We start from the raw sequence: 22,523 nt of genomic DNA, 5'->3' as shown, positions 1-22,523 counted from the left end.
TAATTGCTTTAGGCAAAGAAATAGACATATACAGGCAGAACTTCAGAAGTTACGAACATAATATTTTTCATAATACCATAGAAATGTGGAAGAATGGCAGTTCTATTTGTTCTTCCATGTCCTTTGAACCATTTGGAAAAAATCCTTGACTATACGAGATGAAAAACACTTTATCAAAAGCTTTATACTGCAAAGTTACTCAGTTTGAGTGACTGAAGATTGCTTTTACATGCAGGACTTTGTAATAAGCAATACATCAATTTCTTTTTTGTGTATTTTGAAACTGCCTTATTTGAAAATCTTGTGCTTTGCCAGCACAGTACGAGTTGCTAGTTGAAGGTTACTCCAAACAATTGCTCTGAAACACAAAAGAGGTAATGAATTTGTGGGTTTCAAATCTCTTCTAGCTCAAAGGAAGAAGAAGCCAAAGCTCTTAAACAAGTTTGATAAGACCATTAAAGTTGAACTAGATGCTGCAGAAAAACTACGTAAAAAAGTAAGTTTTGAATGTTACACTCAGGTCTGTAGACAGTGAGCAAAAATTAATGAAATAAAAATTAACTTAGAAAGAGATTAATTACTTTTAGATTACTTTCTGGGAAACTAACTTAAAAATAAAATAGTCAGTGCATGCTTGATCTTCAAGTTTAATTTCTGCTGGATAGTTATCTATTTTTTTTTAAGTCATAAGGATATGTTTGTTCATGCAAGTTTGCTCACCTTTAATTTAGAAAATATTTAGCTTAACTGTTGAATTCCTGTAATCAAAAAATATTTAAATCAAAGTGTTGTGTGGTTTTGTTTCTTTTCAAACACTGAGCAACTAAGGAAATGCTTCTGCAAAGTCCTGCCATTGCAGATTACAGGATTTCTGTAAGTGGGGGAAAAGGGCTGGCAACACAAGCAACATGTTTAGTTCTGTTGCTATTGTCTGAGTACTGAAGTCAAGTATTATCAGAAAAGTTAAATAATATAAGCATGTTTATATGAATCTCTCAGTAAGTATTCATATGCTTTTGAGCATTAGGCGCAAATCTTTGTAGTAGGCGTTGTTCCCGCTGGGATTCTCTGTGTGTCCTGTGAGTGTCTCTGCTTCCATACAGCTGCTTAGAGCCCGAAGCAGATGTTGCTGCTTCTTACCAGTGCCAGCAAAACTTTAGCATCAGTCAGACAGTTTTTCCAGTTCTGAATTTAATAACTATAAAAATCCAAAGAAACAAAAAAACCAACAATAAACAAAAACTCTTCAGTCATCTTCTCTGATAACTTCCAATGTTATATTTGAGTGTCTCAGAAAACAAGAACTTTGCAGCAGTGTCCATTTTCCACATGTAAGTTTAAGTACTGAAGCAAGAGTATGTGATTTAGTCTTAGTCTGACTATGTTAGAAATGAGAGACCTGAAGTCTCTTGGATGTAAATCTTGTAAAAAATTTTATGCCTCACAGACAGTTCTAGGCCATGGAGAACAACATACTTTGTTGTGTCCTGGATTTGAGACAGGTGAGCAATGAAATGCACTATTTCCAATACGATGCAACAAAAACCATTTTAGTCACTGCAGGTGTAGAATTATTCTTGATTTTTCAGAAGACTGACTGTACAGTTTTAGCTTTACATTGCCATCCATACAGCCCCAGAGTTCCTGTAGGTCTGTTATGGGGTTGTACGGCTACTACAGAGACACTACTAACCTGAGGTTGCCCCTGCTTCTGCACTTCACTGGGAGCCTTGTTTACATGTGAGAATGCAAAAGTAAGAGTGTTGTTATGCTTCTTATTACCTAAAGAACTGGTTGCTCAGAGAAAGATGTAACAGAAACTTTTGATGAGCCTAAACGAATCAGTTGGCTGAACCTCTTTTCCTGCCTGTGTCTCTTGGTGAGTTGCAAGCAATCCTACTGTCTTGTAGGAAGCAGGATAATTTTAGTAACAAATCAGACATATGTAATATTTGAAGATAGCAAGACAGTTGTGTATAACAGTCCACTCTGTAGAGGTGTAAGAGCTGGAATTGACAGCAAGATCTGATGCCCAATTTTGCCCAGCAGTGCTTAGCTTCTATTTAACAATGCAGCCAGTTCTCAACTTCCATCCTTACCTGCTAGTCAGCATCAATCATGAGAATGCCGTGGTTACATTTGGACTTTGTATGCCACAGGGAAGAGAGACAGAGTACAAGTGAGGTGACCTGAGGGATATCATTGGGCAAAAGATTGGGAGGAAGCAGCCATATACTATGGATGAGTCTATGGTATTTCCCCTGGAAGAACCATAGTTATGGTTCTGTTCATCATATGAAGTGTACAGAGAGGAAATTTCCACATGTGTCTAGAGCTTACTTCCTTTCTGTTCTCTGTTGCATTCAGTTTAGGTGTTGTTAACAATAGAATACTTACATTTTTATATAGACAAGTTATTGTCATCTCAGTAGTTTTTCCCATCAACAAAGGGAAAGTGAGTAGAATAAGAACAAAGCTATTCATTTTAACAGTGGAAAGGAGATAATATTGTTTCATAAATAATGACAATTAATTTCTCTTAAATAAGCAGGCAGTCTCAACAAAAATATGAGTGAAAACTGCGGATTCCATCTGCATTTTTTTTTTATCTTTGTTTTTTAATTGGAGAAACAAATGTGTTATTAGGTCATGCATCCTTCAGAATTTTTATTAGATAGAATTGCTGATAAATATCTCTGCTTTCCAGGGAAAAGTTGAAGAAGCTCTAAAGGCCTTTGAAGCATTAGTGAATCAATATCCACAGAGTCCTCGAGCAAGATACGGGAAAGCACAGGTACTAGAAAAAGCCATAAACATTAAAAAAGTTAAAATGTTTAATATTAAAACCTTTTTAACATTAGAGTTCAAAACCCCAGTTTCTTACGGAAAAAAATAAGTATATGATCTATCATTAAATTTGTTTCAGTCCTCTATCCTTCCCCAATTATTTTGTGAGCTTTTGTCTAACTTTAGCCTAGTGGGGAGTATTGTAAATAACACAAAAATAAGATACATCCTTTAGTTGTCATGAAAACTGTCAGATGAATGGTAAGAGATAAATCCCAACTAACTCCCCAGTTCAGAAATAACAGGCAGAATTTAGCTGTTACATACTGTTTGCTGCAGCTGATAAATCAACACATCGCTCAGCTCTGGGCTAAATGCTGTTTTTTGCTTACTGGGAATAGGGAAGGGGATTTGGATGTTTTATATAAGAGTATTAAAGGATAAAGAACAGAAATTCTTAGAGAGGGAGGCTTTATTAGCATTTTCTTGTGGAATGAGTTCTATTTCAGGTGTTCCCTTAAAAAAAGAAAAAAAAAAAGGCAAAAAAAAAGCAAGCATTGGAAAATAAGCTCAGCATTTAATTCTTCTGAGACATGTTGGGATATCTCAGAAGAGGATAATCCTTACATTTTCATAAATAGTAGGATAATCTCACTGCATTGGTGTAGACTGTTTGAACTCCTGTTAATCAAGATGAGAAAAGTGTAACTGTCACTGTAGAAGAGAATTGTGCTGTTACACAATTACTGAGGCACCTGGAGTCACAACCAGTTACTTGGATAGTAATAGTCATGCTAAAACCAAACTTATGATTATCCAAGAAAACTGTCATTGAAGCAGTTAATACACAGCAGACCAAATACTTCAGTGCTCTTTGTGAGGGACAGTCTCTTCCTACCTCCTCAATAGCTCACTGCTTTTAGGGAAGAAGGGGGCAGATCACTGAAGCCAACTGTGAAGCTTATTCTCTTTTGGAATTTCCCCCAGTGTCACAACTTTGTCCCTTTACAAAAATTTGTAGCTATGGTCTAGTACTCTAGTAATGCTTAAAAGGTCCTAGGCACCAAGATTGGAAGTAATAATTAACACACACTTTCTGGGAATGTATAAAAACAGCTATAAACTCATTTCCATTTGCAGTAGCCTTTGTAGACTTATATAAGTTTCTTTACTAATCGTGACCATTGAGAATTTATTGAAACCTGTGTATGTAAGTTGAAGCTGTTTGAAGGAATGGGAAAATCATGGGTTTTGCTGATAGATGGATTATTCTTAGGATTTATATTGTAACACTGTATTACTTTTAAGTGGGTGTTCATACCAACACAACACATTCAAATTTGCTGTCTCTCAACACTAACTAAAGGTTAAACTGCAGAGAAGCGTAAGGGTAAAGGCCTTCACCACATGAACGTATTTCTCCATTTCTATGAACCGTCAACCAACATTACATACTATTTTTGTAGATTCAGTTTCTAGTAAGACAAGAGGATTTGTTCTGGATCTTTTAATAGCTTTAAAAGGCAACTTAAAAAAAAATAATCTGCAAAAGGCTTCATAATTGTTGTTTTCAGAAATTTCAGCGATTCCCAATTTTATTTCTAGAGCTATGATCAGGCCAGATGAAAAAAATCTTCTGTAGAAATCATTAACACCTTTAAGGCTGAAAAGAAGAATAGAGAGAACTTAAACCTCCTTATATGAGATATAACATCTGTACTGGTGAAGACCTCATGTAGATGTTATGCTGACAAATTTTGCCTCTTGCTTATGTATCTTTTACAATTCTTTACCCTGCAATTCCCTCAAAAAAAAGGAAAAGCATTTTTTTTTAGGGACTGTACATCAGAAAAATAAATAATCACTTCAAAGTGATTTCTGAAGTTATCTCTGAAACTGAGTTTGCCTGAGTGACCATACTGTTTGATATTTCCCATGCTCAGTTTCAAAGTAGCCTTAGGAAAAAAAGTAAAGCACAGAAGTGCAAAAATATTCCAGATACTAACTGCTTACTACAACACATACAGTTGAAGCTGTTTTGTTTAGTGTGTGTCTGATACAGCAGTGAAGTTAAGTAAACCAGTAAGAGCTTCAGCACCTGCAGTACTTGTGATGCACCTTTCTCTGCTAATTAACTTAAGAAAGAACATAAGCTAAAAAAAATAGGTGTATTTGAGAAGAATGCATTAAAGACATGAAAATGCGTGCAGTTGTATAAGTAATTCAAAGTAATGCTTTAAAAATTCAACATTTGAGATACAGGCTTATTTTTTTCAGCTGTTGAAACAAATGGTGAAAATGCCATATCACAGGTTAAATCAGTAGGAGCTTCCATTGGCTGCACTGAAGCTGTAATTTCACAGTGGAGATCTTGGATATCCTTTGGTCTTCACTTGATTTTTAAGGAACAAATTTAACTTCTGATAGAGTTGTAGAGAAGATATTTTATCAACATAAGCAAGAGTAATGCCAATTCCTAATTAATTTCCTAAGAAAGACTGTAAATAAATTTCTGAAAGAAATAAATGTTTGTCAGAATGTTTTTATTTCTGTATTGCTGCCAGTGTGAGACTTAGTATGCAAATATTCTGTCAGCAATAATTTACATTTCTTCCATGTTATTAAAACAGATTGCTTTATTTATTTTTGAAAGCAGTAATGTTATAAATGTTAATCAAAAATCTGTCTTAGTTTATGTTTAAGGTGCAAATTTTCTCCTACTTACAATTTGAAACAGTATGCAGGAAACAAAAATTAGCAGTAAAAATCATCTGCCTTACCATAATGCACAGCTAGATAAGCTTTTCATTGTTATGCCAAAATGATATAGATCAAAGGTAATTCTAAAATTATTCTCATAGCCTAACAATTGCATAGTTTGTCTTCTAAGAAAACAAAGGTGTTTTTTAAAAATTAATTATTACCTGTTCTAATAATGGGTTTGTGATTCTTTCTAGTCTGAAGATGACTTAGCTGAGAAAATGAGAAGTAATGAGATGCTGCAAAAAGCCATCAACACCTATGATGAGGTGGTTAGTCTGCCAAATGTCCCTTCAGATCTGATAAAACTGAGCTTGAAACGAGAAGCAGACAGACAGCAGTTTCTTGGTAAGATTTGAAGATGGTGTAAAAATTACGGAAGTTGCATGAGCAAGATTTTCAAAAGATCACTAAGGACTTAAAAGCACCAATTCCATTGAGTTTTCAGTAGAACTTGTGTTCCTAATCACTTAAATGCTTCTTAAAAATATCTTTTAGTTTTTAAAAACATTTCTAGGGAACTAGTCTATATAATTGCTTGTATGCTCATAGTGCCTGTAGGCAACAGTGCACCATAGGTGCTACGATAAGAGGTGGTGAAAAAAACTTTATTGACAAGAGGATGAAGAAAATGTTTTTCTGCTGAAGTTTGAGAAATCATGAGGAAAATAATGACATTCACAGAGTAAACATATACAGAATAAACTTTCTGTAAACATAGACAAGAATGGAGTTGAACTTGGGGGTAACAACCAAAAGCTTACATCTCAGTTCTGTGATGTATGAGAAGTGCTGATTAGAATATGAGGCACTGTCACCTTTGGTGGAGAAAGGAGTTTTGTTCCCATGGGTTGGGTTTTAATATCAACTTGTTTTGATCTTACTTTTCTTCAGCAAGACCTCATCTAGGAAGTCAAATAAACATATTTAATTTTAAGCACATAAAGCGTGATTAATTTTGTAATGGAAATATAGTGGAACCATTGCTTAGCACTGGAAACGTGTTTGATTACTTAATCAATTAAGACCAAGTTTATTTTTATGTGTTTACCTAGTTTTATCAAACACTCTTGCCATCTAAGTATGAACGAGCAACCCAGGCTTAATATTGCTGCTACACTGTGAACAGCTCTCCACTAGAGGCTGCCATAACACTGCATGATACACGTTCCCAGTGATTTCCTGAAATACTCCGTGTCCCCAGTGACAACCAAGCCGCTGAATATACGTCTATCCACACAAGTGTTATTTTTTTTTTTAAGTTCTGCTTCTTGATCTTTGCATGAAAGTGGAACACCTGGCTCTGATTTGTGTTTTCTTAGATGTTGTGTAAGCATCTTACTACTGTTACTCATATCTGTAGTTGTAATTAAGTTTGCTTCCATCAAATTAGGTCGCATGAGAGGTTCCCTGATTACTCTACAGAAATTAGTTCAGCTGTTTCCCAGTGATACTTCATTCAAGAATGACCTTGGTGTTGGTTACCTCTTGATAGGAGATAACAACAGTGCCAAGAAAGTATATGAAGAGGTGAGCTTCCGTTTCAGCCAAGGAAAAAACTGATTTGCATTCACATGCTCATTCTAAAGATTGCCTGCTTTTAGCTTTCTTCATTGTTAAACATTTTGCCTGTCTGGTTTTGAAAGGTCAATACAGGTATGATTTTTTTCTGGTGCAGTTCTTAATTATCTTCTAATTTTAAGTAATATTTCCTGATACTGTTATGCTTATTGTTTTTCCCCATAGAAGGAGAAGTGCAGTTGCTTTTCAAATGCTCAATAATATTTGGTTTCTTGTACTTTCTAGTAGCCAGGTTTGGCATACATTGACAACTCATATAGTTGTAAAGAATAGTGTAAAAAATAACTTATCCGCAAGACACGGAAAGCAGTAGCAAGCCTGTTTCTTTATGGATACACCATCTCTAAGCATGTGATAAAGTAGTTCAGTACTCAACCTAGCTATTTAACCTTTTGGTTTTTCACAGTTTTTGTAGGCAGCTTGAATTGTGTTTGTTTTTCATGATGCTTGTGGAGTGGACTGTTCATTGAAACAATATTGCTGTTCTATATATGGTTATCAAGCTCGGGAAGGTTCACTGCCAGCAAGGGCTGCTCTGCACCTGTCATCTACAAACCCCATTAACATCTGGAAACTGACAGATGTGGAGCTTAATGACACTGGTAAAGCAAAAGCTGTCAGCACCTGGTCGTACATGGTCTTGTTGATGCTGGCACGCTTGTTGCAGTGCTTTTTTTGTGCAGGAGTAGCACAGTAAATGGCTGGTTATGTAGACTGAGAATGAGTCAGCATGATTAGTACCACCTCCTGAAAACAAAGGCCCTGTTTTGTCCCCCTCATATGGGAGTCTGAAGGGGAATTATCATCTCAGGTAGTTTCTCAAAGAGAAGGGCATTCAACCACGTGTTTGGAAGCAGGAGCCAAACCCTGATAATACCATTTCTTTCTCAAGCTCCTCTAATGATTTCAGATATTGCCAGAATAATGTTTGCTACTTCAGCTACTTTGGAGGTACCTCCATAAAACAGTTCTGTTCAGTAATCTTTGGCCTGCTGTCAAAATTTCTCAGAGGACTGGAAACATCAGTTTTTAAAGATAGAATTTATTAACTGAACCTGCTTCTCAAACTGCAAGGAATTTGGAAAAAAAAAAAAAAATATATATATATATACACTCTTTTGGGGAAAGATTTTCCTTTGCAATTTTTCAGTGTTTTGCTGCAAACACTACTGATATTAGAATGTCTTAATATCAATAATCACAGGACTTTTTATAAATGGAAGAAGTAATTACTCTGATACTGAGTTTGATACACTTCAGAATAAGTGTATACTGCTCTGATTAAGAACAGATATGCAAAATATGAACTGGTTTACTTTTAACATAGTTTCCCATGCTTCCATAGATTTCATCCAGTGTAATTACTCTGTTTTGTAGTTCACTAGCCACTGAAATAGAACAGATCATAGTGATGATCTGTCCTTGTAAAAGAGCAACAAATAAATACCTTTTAAAAGGAATTGGATTTTTTTTTTTTCAAAAAATCATGTGGGTTTTGTCCATATTCTGGCTATTCCTCAGGCTGAATTCTAACACAGTAATGTGATTTTTTTTTTCTTTGTTGTAATTCAGGATAAATTTACATGAAGAATTTTAAGAAAGGAAATGTAGGCAAAGAAGGGGGGAGAAGCTCATGTGTACCTGCTTTTATTCTTGGTTATACGGAAGGCTTTTTATATGACTTTGGGCAGATTGCTTATGGGCTATACGTTCTGCTCTGGAGTGCTTCACTCAGCTGTTGCAATGCATATTTAGAAAGTCATTGACATATGGTTTGGAGCTTCTACCATAGGTGCTCAGGCTTTGTATATAGTCAATAAAGAAAGGGGCAAACTGTGAAGAGTGGTTTTTGGGGCTTAAAGGAGACATCTTCCTCTTCAAATGATTTTTTAAAAATCTGGGAAATTTCTGTAATGTGATTAAATCCTTCTTCTCAGTAGTGAAGGGAAAATTAATCATTTGATAGAAAACCATGACAGAGCACAGGCAATAACATGAACTTAGTGCTTCACAGTAGATGCCTCCAATATTTAGGAATCCTGGGTCCTGTTTTCCACTGTAAGGATGTTCATACACTTTATTCAGGTGTTCTTTACTGCAGAAGGCACAAACATCTAGAAACAGAGAGCGGAGCTCAGAACACATCCTCAAGAGAACACACCCCTTGTTCAACTACAGGCTCAGCTTTGTGCTTATTCCCCTCTGGTCCCATTCTTTTCTTCATCATAGTCTAACTTTTTCTGTGGTACTTTTTTCTGCTCTTCAAGCAAGTTCCCAAGTAGTGGAACACTCTTCTGTGCAGGAAAATCTAGGCTCCAAATTTCCTATTTCCTGGTAATCTGCTATATTCTTGGGCAAAAAGGTACTGATGTCCTCCCTTGCTTCCTGCTATAACATTTTGATCTTAGCTCAGTGTTATCAGTTTGTGTTAAGTGTCAGCTGAGCACACACAACCAGCTGGATCCTTCACAGGCACTGTCAAATCCCTACATTGGAATTATGGTATATTCCATTTCAGACTAGACTAAATGTTACTGGCATAATCTCCAAGGAACTGAGTAGATGCCCCAGGAATCCTAGTGAATGAAAATTTTCTGATTTATATTTAATAGCCATTTTACTTACTTTCTATGTGTTTCTTGTCTTTTTTTGATAACCAGACTTAAAAACTGGGAACCAATTGGAAATGTTTAAAAATTATTTTCCCCAAATTTGCTGTATCTTAACAGCTGTTGAAGCATTAAAAGTCGCATTTTTATTGAAAAAGCCTTAAATATTTGATGTTCCCTTTTTTAGCTACAGAAGCAATGCATATAAACACTGAACTTCTGATCAAGAGTTTTGTATGTTCAGCTGTAGTATGGTATAGTTTAACTGATACAAAACGCACTTGTCTTTTATGCATTTACCAGACTTTGGGCTGAACCACAGAGGGGAAATGGAATCTGACTGGTGACGATTTCAATTTTGCCTAACATAGAAGTATTTTTATTTTAACATTACACTTAGGGGCACAGAAACATAATATTAAAAGTAGTCCTAGTAGAATTCAGAGCTACTTTTGTTTTCAAAGGTCTACAGATTATCATAAAATCCAGTGGAAGAGAACTTTGTAAGGCCTGCTGATAGGACTTTTTCTGCCTGCCACGCTGAGGCATGTCTGCACAGCTCAGTGCAGCATTATACAGACACGCACAAGCCAGCTCTGATTGAACTATCTCAGGTACCAAAAGCAGAATATCCACATTAGCACAGTACTCTGCCCTGGCTAATTAGCCATTGATAGCCCCAGAGGTTAATTTCTATACTCATGAATAATATTTAATGGGCTATGAGCAGTTTAGTAAAACTTATTTCTAAACATAATTAATATTGCATGCAGCAACAGCAACAGAGTAATACAATTTACATTAAATACTTCCAGTGTAATTTCTGCTGATTGTATCTCTTTGCTTCTCTTTAGGGGCTGTGAATGTAGATCATGGCTTAATGCAACTCGGCATAGTTTAAATTAACTGTAATACAGAAAACTCTGTTCTGTCTTAATTAATCAGTTAGCTTTATCCTATAGTTAAAGGAACCGTAATGAAATTTTATGGCTAATAAATATTTCTGTCAGTCATTTTATTTTACCCCGTGGGTACAGATTCTGAGATAAAAATGATTATACACAGAATGCTGTAGTCAAAAGACATAAGGTGCATAAGGTGGTAGCATATTTTAATACTATGGATCAAGCTTATCCTTACTATGAATTGCCGGGTTCACTCTTTGCTAGTAATGTGTCATATTATAGACTTCAGACAGATTCTCAAATTGGTCATTCCTTCATAGTAGCTCTTTTCTGTAAATATAGGTGAAATGAAGCTGGTGTTTATAGCCACATTGAGCTGATTTTAGTTTAGCTTGGATGTAGTTTGTATGTAATAAGGTTTGAGAAAGCTGAGAAATTGGCCCAGAGGACTTGTTATGGTTTTGCTTGTAATTGTTTTGATTGAAGAATTAGGTTAGACGTGACTGGAAAAGGCAGAGGGAAATGGCTATGATTTATGTAGACATTTTACCCATGGCATAAGTTTAGTAGCTTCAAAAATGGCAAGAGAAATTGCTCATCTGTCCATTGTTTTGTATTTAGCAGATGTACTAGACATTCAGCAGTCACAAGCCTCTGTAATTCCATTGCTAGGTTCCTGTGATGATCCTCCCAAACTGAGGATCTGTTCTGGTAAGACCATCCTCCCTTATTTTAAGGAGAGAAGAGTTGTAACAACAAATTAACTTGACCATGGAATTGGTATTGCACAGAGCTACAAATCATAGAATGCAGGATTGGAAGGGACCTCAAGGTTCATCTAGCCCAACCTTTCTCGGTAGGAACACAGTTTAGATGTCATGGCCCAGCACCTTGTCAAGCTGAAAGTTAAAAGTGTCCCATGTTGGGTAGTCCACCACTTCCCTGGGGAGATTATTCCAAAGTCTGACTGTTCTCACAGTGAAAAATTTTCTTCTGATGTCCAATCAGGATCTCCCCAGGAATAATTTGCATCCATTACCCCTCGTCTTTTCCTTGTGAATTTAAACATCATAGAAATGTGGAGCTGGAAAGCAGACCAGGACACCCTCTAATTTTCTACTTGTCTGAGGCAGACCAAATGCACTGAAATTATCTCAGTAATGTTGGGGGTATGTTTCAGAACTCAGGCCAGCCAGCTCCACACCTCCTTTCCTTGAAAAACTTTCCCCACACACTGATCCTTTCCTACAGCTGTCCCTGTACTCACAAATATTTCTTCTGCACAGTCCTCATGAAATATCCATCTCTGGATATTTGCCTGTGGTTTTTCCTTTCCTGCAAACTTAAGTCGAGTTAAAACTCAGACATTACCTGAATCTTTTAGGTTGATTCAGTACGCTAGCTCTTGGTCTTGGTCAGAGTGCAGCACATGACTATACAAGAATATCCATCACCTTCTAGTGTGAAAGTACATTGAATTACTACTGCATCAGACCTTTAATTACTGTGTGATACCTTTCTCTTGGCCACGAAAGCGTAAGCTCTTCTACAGAGTGCTACAGTTCACTGTAGTGCTGAGAATACCTTTTGCACTCCCAGGGTCTGTGCAGTCCCTGGAATTATTTCACATCTTTCTCAATTACACTCACTGTACTTTGCAGCATACTGTTTTCTCTTACCAAGACTAGCTTGCCACTAGTATAAACCTATCTAACTTTAAACTATTTCAGGTGTATTTCTATACTACACTTCCTGTGATGGTGCTGTAGACTTGCTGAAAAGTAGCTGCTTTCCTTCTGATTAGTCAAATCTGGGATATGTAACTTCAGTGTTAATGAGTGATGTTAATTCTGTAATGTAGCATGCTGCAACTGAAGAGAGAGATGGGAGAAAGACAACAACAGAAAATTGTGCAGTTCAGAGATACCAGTTGGAATACTTTTACTTCTGAGACTCTAAAGTCTGGCTTGTAACAGATTTTTCTGGAGAAGCAAAAATGGAATGGGGAAGAGAAAGTACAGCCAAGCCAAGAGTTGATCTGAGAGTCAGCGATGGAAGAAAATGTCATTGAATCACTAAAATAATAATATGTACACAGGTTTGTTAATTTTCATAGACCCATACATGAGTATTTAATTAATTTACTCTCAAACAGGTTCTAAGCCTCATGCCAAATGATGGCTTTGCTAAAGTACATTATGGCTTCATCCTGAAGGCAGAAAACAAGATTGCAGAGAGCATACCCTATCTAAAGGTATTTTTCTTTTCTCACCTACAGTAAATATTTTACCTGTAAAAAATAAAATTGGAGTGATTAAACATGCCAAGGTAAGGGCATAGTAATCACAGTTTAAGCTACATGTTGGAGTTGTATTGCTATATCACTGCCTGTGAACCTGAACAAGCTTGTACATTGAGACTCATCAATTCTTAAACATAAAATATTAGTTTTATTATTGTTTAACCCTAAGTACACTGCTGTGAGCTTCAAACTATTTTGAGCTTGTTAGTATGATGAAAACTTAAGGCTCTTGAAAAATCCAGAGAGGGCCTGGATATACTTCTGAGTGTTTGGGAAGAAATATCACAAAATAGAACCTTAATCCAACTTTCTAAAATGCTTGTGTATGCATATATAGGGTCAGGGGCAAGTGTTCATCTCTGTATACATCTCTGTTTTGAAGGGACTGAGGGGAGAGGCCATGGCATTTGGAAAAGTGATAACAATTCTCAGTGTTGTATTCATTCAACCTAAGTTCCAGGATACCATGGTGGTTACATTTTATAGCTAATTTCATAGCCTGTCTCTTGCGTAGAATTGGCAGCCTATTTACAGCAATCAAATGAACTCTTTTAGAAGTCCTATTGAAGTTTCTTTTCTACTTTTTTTGTGGTTTTTAGGAAGGACTAGAGTCTGGTGACCCTGGCACAGATGATGGACGCTTTTATTTTCATCTGGGTGATGCCATGCAGAGAATGGGAGACAAAGAGGTATGCGTTTAACATGTTGTTGCTTTAAAGACTAAACTTCCGATGGACTGCAGGATCCAGAAACACTTTCAAGCACAGGCTCAGTGTTGAAAATACAAGTAGTCCTATTGCAATAACAATTGAGTGTGTGTGTAGTGGTCAGGATGAGCAACAGCAAAAAATCTGCCATTGGTGTAACAATAGAATCTCTCAATGTTCTTTGCTTTAGAATTAACTTATACTCTTGAAGCTTGCGTGGGGAAGCTTGAACCAAGGGACCAACCTTTTTCAAAAATTTAATAAAGGCATTTTTAGAGTTTGTTTTCTGCTCCTACCTCTTACGAAGAAGGTTTCAACCAGAGTTTAAAAAAAAAAGCACTTACATGTGTATCCCAGTATGGAAATTCTCTCCTAGCTCTGATGTGTTTTGTAAATGTCCCTTCTTTTCCAAAGAGGCCTTGAGCACCAGTGAATATGTGATAAAAGAAGACCATGAGAGGACTTAATGTGTGTGCTGAATTATAGTATTTGTTCAATAATTAAAGTAGTGAACAGATCAGAAAGGCAGAGATTTGTGTAGCAAATCTGTTACATGTCCAACATGACTGAAAACCATATGCATTTCCAATTTATTAATTTAAAACCAAATGTAATGTAAAAGCCCAATTTAAATGTGTGAATCGGCACTATTGCTGTGGTGGGGGAGAAAAGTGCTTTTGTTGAAGACCGTTACTCAAACAGAAGAAATTTACTATGGACATTAATTTAAAAACAAAAAAAACCCAAACAAAACAAATAAAAAACCTACTCAAGTTCATACATGGGAAATGTGAAAAGAAAAAAACAGTACAGTGGAACTGCTTTTTAATCAGTTACCTAGTAATAGGCCTGAAATATTGATACCTAAAATGCTGTAAAGAATGCTGACCTCTTGCATATCTTGGCCTAGTCAGTAAGCAGCAAGAATAGTTCATTACTGGACTAAGATGAAGTTTATGTTAATGACCTTGCTGAAGCCTAGGTCATTAGGTTAGGGGGTTTTTTTATAAATCATGGAACTTTTATTACAATATTTTATACATACACCGAAATGTAATAATTTCTGTGTTTTTAAAATTAGATTGCCTTCTCTGAAAATACAATAAAATAGTCTTCCAATGACAATATTTTAATATAAAGTTAACTTACAAGTCAGAATTACTTAGTCTTGTTCTATACATAAATACACACATGTGCGTACACAGATACTGCTTCTGCCTTCACTGTCTCTCTGTTGGACTTTGTCCTCTGGACAGAAAACCAAAAAGGAAATCTCTGTATGCTTCTGTGGAATATTCTGGGTTTTATGATTGAGGCTAGAGCATCCCATTGCAAAGCTTGACTAAAGATGCCATACAGATGTAATTAAATGTATCATCCCAATCCCCAGGATAATTGTGTGTTAATATTTATGGAGTTAATGGTCAAATCTGCTGAAGAAAAAGTTTCAATGGATGGCAAATTAACTTCTTGGCTTAGAGGAGACTTTTAAATTTATCAGTGGAAAGTCCACTGTTAAGCTAAATTTTTCTCACTGACCTTGCTAGACTTGCTGAGCTTCAAGATTTAATCAAGGAAGCAAATCGATATTTAAGGAACATGTGAAATCACTATCACTGGAGGTTTTTTGAGGGTACCATCTATTAGAGCTAAATTAGATATTACGAGTATGGTCTTGGTAAAAGTTAAGGAAACAGTGTTGAGTGTTCCCTTTCCAGCTGTAATTTGATAAAATGACAAATTGTCTTAAAAAAAAAACCACACAAGATAAATTAGAACTGTGGAAAGTATTATGGAAAAAAGTGCTGTTCAGACAGAATGTATAAACCGAGTGCATCTCAATTACTTTCCTGTACTGTTGTAGCGTCCTCAATAGTACAGTGATCATTGTTTAGTTTTTCTGCTGCCAAGATCTGCATATGAAAATAAAGTTTTCTCATGGAGACTCAGAACTGAAACAGGTGAGCGAGGCAACCTAATGCTGCTCCATGCTGTCAAAGGCAACCTCGTAGCACAAGTGTGCGAGTAGATGAGGATTAACAATATTATACATTGTGATTATAGCTGATGGATCTTAAAGAGTGACAGCATTCATGCTCATCAGTCAGTGGCTGAAACAAGTAATTAATCCCTCTTATCATTTGGGCTAACTCCAGACATTGCAAATGAATGCAGGCAGTCAGCATGCACCATCTATTGATATCCCACGGCTATTACAACTTACATCTCAGTGAACATATGTTATAACTCATAATGCTTCACTTTCAGAGATTTAACCAAGATAACATCAAAATTTAAAGATACACTGTGTATTACCCAAAGTAATACCTAATTTATTATGGGTTTTTTTGACCAATACACAGTTTTGCAAAGTTTGTCTAGGGGAAAAAAGATGTTATATGTCGTCGGCTGTTATTCTCTTCATCCCCACAGGTTTTATGCATTTCAGATAAATACTGTAAGGCAACATTCTCTTCTGGCCTTTCCTCCACACTTCAAGAGAGTTATAAAGCTCAGAGTACCACATTTTTTAAATACTTGAAGAAAACGTACCACTCAAAATAAAATAAAATAAAATAAATTATGGTTACAATACAAAGACTTATGTAAATTTTGAAGACAAAACCAGTCAAAGTAATTTCTTACCTTCTATCTGAAATTAAAGATCTCTAAGATGACACCTGGAAATCCTGTCATATCCTTTGTTTTGGTGTTTAAAATATTGTAGCTGAAGCAGCAATGCTAGACAGGAAGGAGGAGGCAGCAGCTCTGCATAGCCTTCTCTGTATATGGTCCATCACAATGCTCCTCATGCTACATCTTTTCTGATTTTCTTTCTTTGCACAGACTTGTTTTGCTGGTGTTCAGGAGCAAAGCAAGATGTGGAAAGGGACAGTAAGACAAACAGAGGCTGGTATTAGCCTCAGTAGAATACAAAATGAAGAGAAGGGACAACAAAAATTAGTAGCGTTAGCTCAATTCTGGTGTGACAACAAATATTTGAAGAAACTCAAATGCATATATTTATTAGGTATTTATGTGATAATTCCTATCTGCAAAGTCAGCACTGTTATCATCATCATAGCACCTCCATTGGCAGCAGAAGGCACTCAACTTTAATTCATAGACAAAGAATTGAAACATAGAAAAAACAGGGTTGACCAAAGTGGCAAACAATTGGATCTTCCAAGTCCAAGGACAACACCTTGGACTTACGGACCCATATTTGGTGTGAGTGGCTGTGAGAAGATTATCCTGTTTTGCTGATGGGGGTTCTGAGGTTTGTTTGGTTTTTTTTCCTTGAAGTGTTCATTATTATGTTATGTTAGAGTAGCAACCCTGACATCCAAAGAGAAAGTCTGTTACCTTACCAAAAAAACTTAATTTACTTTTTTTTCCTGTGTGAGCTTGGCTGTTATGAATTTGGTTGTTAATAAATGCAATCTTCTAGGCATACAAGTGGTATGAACTTGGATACCAAAGAGGTCACTTTGCATCAGTTTGGCAGCGCTCCCTCTACAACGTTAAGGGACTGAAAGCTCAACCATGGTGGACTGCAAGGGAAACTGGTTATACTGAACTGGTGAAGGTAAAGCAGTTTGTTTCTGTGTACTTTGATTTGCTTTTTCTGAATAACAGCTCTAAGGTATTGAGCTGAGAAAATTATAATTTCTGGAGTCTGAATCCCTGCCTGTGAGTAGCAGACACCATTCTTAGGCTGAGCACAATGTTTAATTATTATACTATGAAACTAGCTCAGGTGTTTTCAAAATTGAGAATGGGGACAGGATGGCTGAAATTATTAATAAATACAGTATTTGCATGCTAGACAACTGTAATGTCTCAAGTGCAAAATGACAGCAAAATTTGGCAATGTCTGGGACACCCATTATGAATTGTTAATTAGTCAGGAAAAGGCTGTGTCCTTGTCTGATATTTGGTGACTTCTTTGGAAGCTTTTAATGACAGGGGAAACAAGTGTAGACTCCCAGTGATGGATTTAACAAAAGATAGCAACACAGAATTTTTAAGTTCTTTAAAGTTCTTTTTTATTTAATGCAATACAAGTATTCTGCTTACTATTTGTAATAATAGTTTGTGTTTCCAAATTATTATAATTTTTATTATTTTAATTTTAATAATTTTAATCAGAATTCCTAAAATAAAAAAGGGAGTAAGAATCTTTTTTTCTTCTGTTTTAATTAATGGTATGTGATTTAGCAATAGTATCCTGCATAAATAATTGTAAAATATTAATGTTTATTTGTAAGGCACAGGTTCCTTCAGAGTGGGTGTTTCATTGTGCCTAGTTACATAACGTGTTAAAAACCTACTGTGAAGGGATGTTTTTACTATATATATATAAAAAAAATATATATATATTTTATATATATATATATATATATATATAATATTATATATATATTTTTATATATATATTTTTTATATATATATATAAAAATATATAAAAAAGGGAGATTATTCCTTGTTATGGTTTTGATGGCAGCATAAATAAGCTTAGGAAATTTAGATTAAAGTGTGATTCTCTAGTGTAATCTCAGTTCACACACAAAAAAGCAATTAGCTTTATGTACTAGTGCTTGGGAAGATTTGAAATGTGGATGTATTGAACTCATTTTCGAGCAAAGTGTAGGAATAGATACTCCCTGCCATAAAGAAGACAGAGAAACTGGGAACTTCTTATGATAGTTTTCCAAACAAACAAACAAAAAAAAAAAGAAAGAGAAAAAGATATACATTTGAGAGCTATCTAGAGTGATGTTTTACAGTCTTCTAGATGTAAAACATTCAACTTCCTGGGTCACAGAAGGTAATGGTCTCTCCACCATTGGCATAAGGAAACAAGTCAGCTTTGAATGATGAAAGAATTCACCTTCCTTTTCCAAAATTGCCAGGGCTCCACTTTGAAGGGATTTTTTTCAGATGTATCAGACCATATATGGAGGTCTTGGTTTGGATCAGCATCCCACATGGCTCCTAGAAGAGCTGTACAGAAGACGAACAAGGATGGACAGCACAATTGCCTTTCTGAAATCCATTCATTGCTCTTCAATCCAATAATTTTGTAGTATTATTTTAACTGTTTTATTAGCAATATGTAATTGAATCTGAACTAAATTGTGGTTGCAAGTTTACTTATACATGTATCATTATTTGGTAAGTATTGCATTCTTCAAGATAGCATTCACAATTGAAACTATAAACCCAAAATATAAGTTAAATGCATCAAGAAAAGTATTTATATTGTTTTTCCCTCATAGCTCAAGAAAGCACTTGAAGTTTTGAAAGAAAGCAGACATGATTCTAATAACATGTGGTGCTGCAAGCAAAATTTGAAGTAGGATTTTCCAGAAAGTGGCAAAAATCATTCAAGACATTGGTTTTATTAATTTCTAAACTATTCCAACTTCTGTACAGGTTTTAGTTGAAAAATACATAATGTCCCCTTTCCACAGAACAAAAACCAATCAGCAGTTACTTTTTACTGATTTATCTTGATCTGTTCTTACATCTGTGCGGGATGTGTGGGAAATGCTGCTGAATCCCAGTGATAACATGTACAAATGAATCTTTGCAAGCCTTTTTGGTTTAAGGTTTAAATCCTAACTATCCACTTAAGTGGCCTGTTTGCATTTGTACTGTGATGTTCTGCCAGTGCCTGGAGTTCCAGGTTTTGTGAGTGGTTTTGTAGTTGCAGGAATGCTTCCATGTAACATGTGCTGTCTTTGAGAAGATCAGTATTCTTCCTAGCTTGCAATACAAATTCAATTGTTAAAGAGTCGTTAGGCTAATAAAAAAGCAAGTCAAAGTGAGGCCTACTCTGCAAAGAGACTGGGGATTACTGAAATGTTATTATCCCAATTACATTATCCCAATGTAATTGAATCTGAGGAATGCTGTGAAAGTTGGTTTTCCTGCCTTAACCTATCAGAAGGGAATTGAATATAAAGAGACTTGATAATGATGATTAACGCTTTTTTAGTGCTTTAAAAAAAAAAGTTAATAATGGCAGGGAAATATAAAAACAGTACTAAAGCCAAATGCAGTAAAGTTCTCAGTGCAGTAACATGGCTCTCACAACAGTCCTTAGAAAAAAACTGGAAGCTCATTCGGGATGAGGGGCTTGCTGTGATGGATAAAAAAAGAGGCCTCTTCTTGCCTGAAGATGAGAATCTACGAGAAAAAGGAGACTGGAGCCAGTTTACCTTATGGCAACAAGGTACAACTTTTTATATTTCTTCTCTTTCCCCAATTTCACTTTCTCAGATTAACTATAGTGTAATAAGGAGTAGTAACACTTTTTTTTTCCAGAACTGAAGAAGCAGGGAACTAATAAAGTAGTGTCTGGGACCCCTGTGACAGTGAACTAGAGTTTTTTTTGTTTGAAACTACTTGGGGAGTACTACCTTGTCCCCAAGCACTTCTAAGAATCCCTTGAGGGGTAATATTCTTCTGATAAGGCTGCCAACATTTTGCATGGTTGTGCAGAGTACAGGTCAGAAGACAAGAACAAGGGAAAAGGTGTATCCTCAATATTGTGTTGTCAGCTAGGTGAGATCTGTCATTCAGAAATGGTATGAGCAAAATAATATGACTTTAATAAGCCTTCTGCCCTGTTGCTGAGCTCTGCAGTGGGGGACCCAACTATTGGAATGACCTTATATTCTTATACAACTCTGCATATGAAACAGTACTGTAAAATAAAATATTAAAAACAACTTATATCAAAATATAAGCTTGACATTAAAATGATATGATGTTGGTGGCATTTTTTGTCTTTTTTTTTCTATGCAGCTTTATTAATGATTATACCTTTAGAATAATGTTTTTTAAAATGGTAGAAAGCCTGGTCTTCACAAATAATTTAAAAGCAAAGAAGTGCAGACTGCACTGATATTACAACGTACACGTACTTCTGTTTCACAGTCTGTAAAATGAGAAAAATTAATTTCACCTGTCTTTCAATGTGAGCTCTTTAACAGCTTTGTTGCTCTTCTGCAAAGTAGAAAACAAGGAAATGTTTGTTCATTACTCTTGCCAATGGTCTATCCATTCTTTTCACTAGGAAGAAAAAATGAGAATTCGTGTAAAAGTGTTCCAAAAACTTGCACTTTATTGGAAAGATTCCCGGAAGCTACTGGCTGTAGAAGAGGGCAGGTACCTGTCAAATTTCTTCATTTTTGTAAAATCCTAGTGCTGAAAGCAGGTGATTTTAAGGAATGTGTATAGAGGGATTCATGACCTTGGTATATTTAGTGATGCTTCAAGCAAACAATAAAGTTAACAGTGAAAATACAGCAGTTTTAGCCCTCAGCAAATACAAGGTAAAATATGTTAGCTGGATCCTTTCTACATGCTCTTTAGTGGAGTGTTTTTACCTTGTGTTTCCTGGGAGCTCGTGGTAGGTAAGTAGTTATTTGCCATGGGTCAACCAGTAAGTAATGACTTACTAAACCTCAGCCCTTTTCTGACTCAAAGTTCATCCTGCTTTGAGCAGCAGGTGGGTTTAGGTCCTTTCATACTTGATTTTTTTTTTTTTTTCTGATCTAAGCCTAACTTTACAAGACTAATTCAATGAGCCAGATTCTCACTGTGATAAACTTCACCCATCTGCCCCAGCCTGGCTGCATTCGATAGAAGAATTGCCTCATAGAAGCCAAAAAACGTGCTTCTTTCCTAAAGGGTAAAGGAAGAAAAATCTACATTTACAATAAGCTGTGGTCTTGGATGCCAACAAAGTTTGATTCAAGTGCCTGGTCTACACTGACCACTTGGCCTCAAATTAACCTCATCAAGTCAGTCAGTAAACTTATATGGTATGGATCCATACATAGGCAGCTGAGTGACTGGCCCAACACAGATAACATATTATTCTGCAGGACAATTTTTTTTTTTCAAGTTATATCTGTAATGACTACATGAGACTAATCTTCACATAGCAAAATTAAGGATGCAAAAGTTGAAAAGCAGGGTGCTGCCACAATCCTAATTCAGAGCCTTGAGAGTACATGTTCAGTTTTCTTACCAGACTCTTGCTTTTGATACACAAGCACACTAGATGGCTACTGTTGTGGGAATGAACACAGTATTATTTCATTGACTTTTTGCAAAGGCTGGCTGTAGTGAAAGTAAGGGATGAGAGAGATCATCACTCTCAGTGTGGCTAACAGCAAGAAAATGGTTTTTAGTGGCATCCATAGCCAAAATGGGTCTATCCCAGAGAGAAAATTTGCTTTGAAAGCTGCTATTTTGTTCACCATTTTTTGGCACCTCACTTGTTATCATCAGGATATGGTTTGCAGCAATATTGTATATCATAGCTACAGCTGTAGTCATATGTTTTGAACATGTAAAATAATCTGAAAAATGGTGCTTTAGAAGTTTTAAGTTTTACATCACATATTAGGGGATGCCTAGGAGAATTTTGGTCTTATGCTAGCTGTGCCTTCGATTCTTACTGTTAAATTGAATTTAAAATATCACCTATTCTCTGTTCACATACTGAAGCACCTGGAAGCACTGGGAACAAACAAAACCAGGAAATGAGGAATTCTGTGTTAGATAGGCTGTTTGGATGCTTTGGGCACCTTGTGTATTAACAAAGATGAAAGAAATGTAAAATAATCGACTTTCTCAGTTCTGCTGAGAGACTGTGTAAACAATAGCAAGTGATCGTATTATTAAGGGGCCTAGAGGAAAGCTGAGGAGGGACTTTTTACAAGGTCATGTAGTGATAGCATGGGGGAAAATGGTTTCAAACTGGAAGAGGGTAGATTTAGATTAGATATTAGGAAGATATTACTTACTGTGAGGGTGGTGAGACTCTGGAACAGGCTGCTCAGGGAAGTTG

General features: G+C 36.0%; 1 protein-coding gene across 14 annotated transcripts in view; it reads left to right on the top strand.

Moving 5' to 3' along the window:
* Window positions 1-22,523, top strand: part of ASPH (aspartate beta-hydroxylase) — a 106,985-nt gene that overhangs the window by 75,428 nt on the left and 9,034 nt on the right. For all 14 annotated transcript variants that reach the window (XM_051609759.1, XM_051609752.1, XM_051609757.1 and 11 more), the window contains 9 exons: window positions 408-496; window positions 2,708-2,794; window positions 5,745-5,895; window positions 6,941-7,077; window positions 12,798-12,896; window positions 13,544-13,633; window positions 17,103-17,240; window positions 19,757-19,892; window positions 20,739-20,830. In XM_051609759.1, coding sequence (XP_051465719.1) covers window positions 408-496; window positions 2,708-2,794; window positions 5,745-5,895; window positions 6,941-7,077; window positions 12,798-12,896; window positions 13,544-13,633; window positions 17,103-17,240; window positions 19,757-19,892; window positions 20,739-20,830 — 1,019 coding nt within the window. The remainder of the gene's footprint in view (window positions 1-407; window positions 497-2,707; window positions 2,795-5,744; window positions 5,896-6,940; window positions 7,078-12,797; window positions 12,897-13,543; window positions 13,634-17,102; window positions 17,241-19,756; window positions 19,893-20,738; window positions 20,831-22,523) is intronic.

The sequence above is a fragment of the Apus apus genome, chromosome 2, assembly GCF_020740795.1.
Source record: "Apus apus isolate bApuApu2 chromosome 2, bApuApu2.pri.cur, whole genome shotgun sequence".
NCBI classification, from domain to species: domain Eukaryota; kingdom Metazoa; phylum Chordata; class Aves; order Apodiformes; family Apodidae; genus Apus; species Apus apus.
This window is presented reverse-complemented; position numbering and strand designations above follow the sequence as displayed.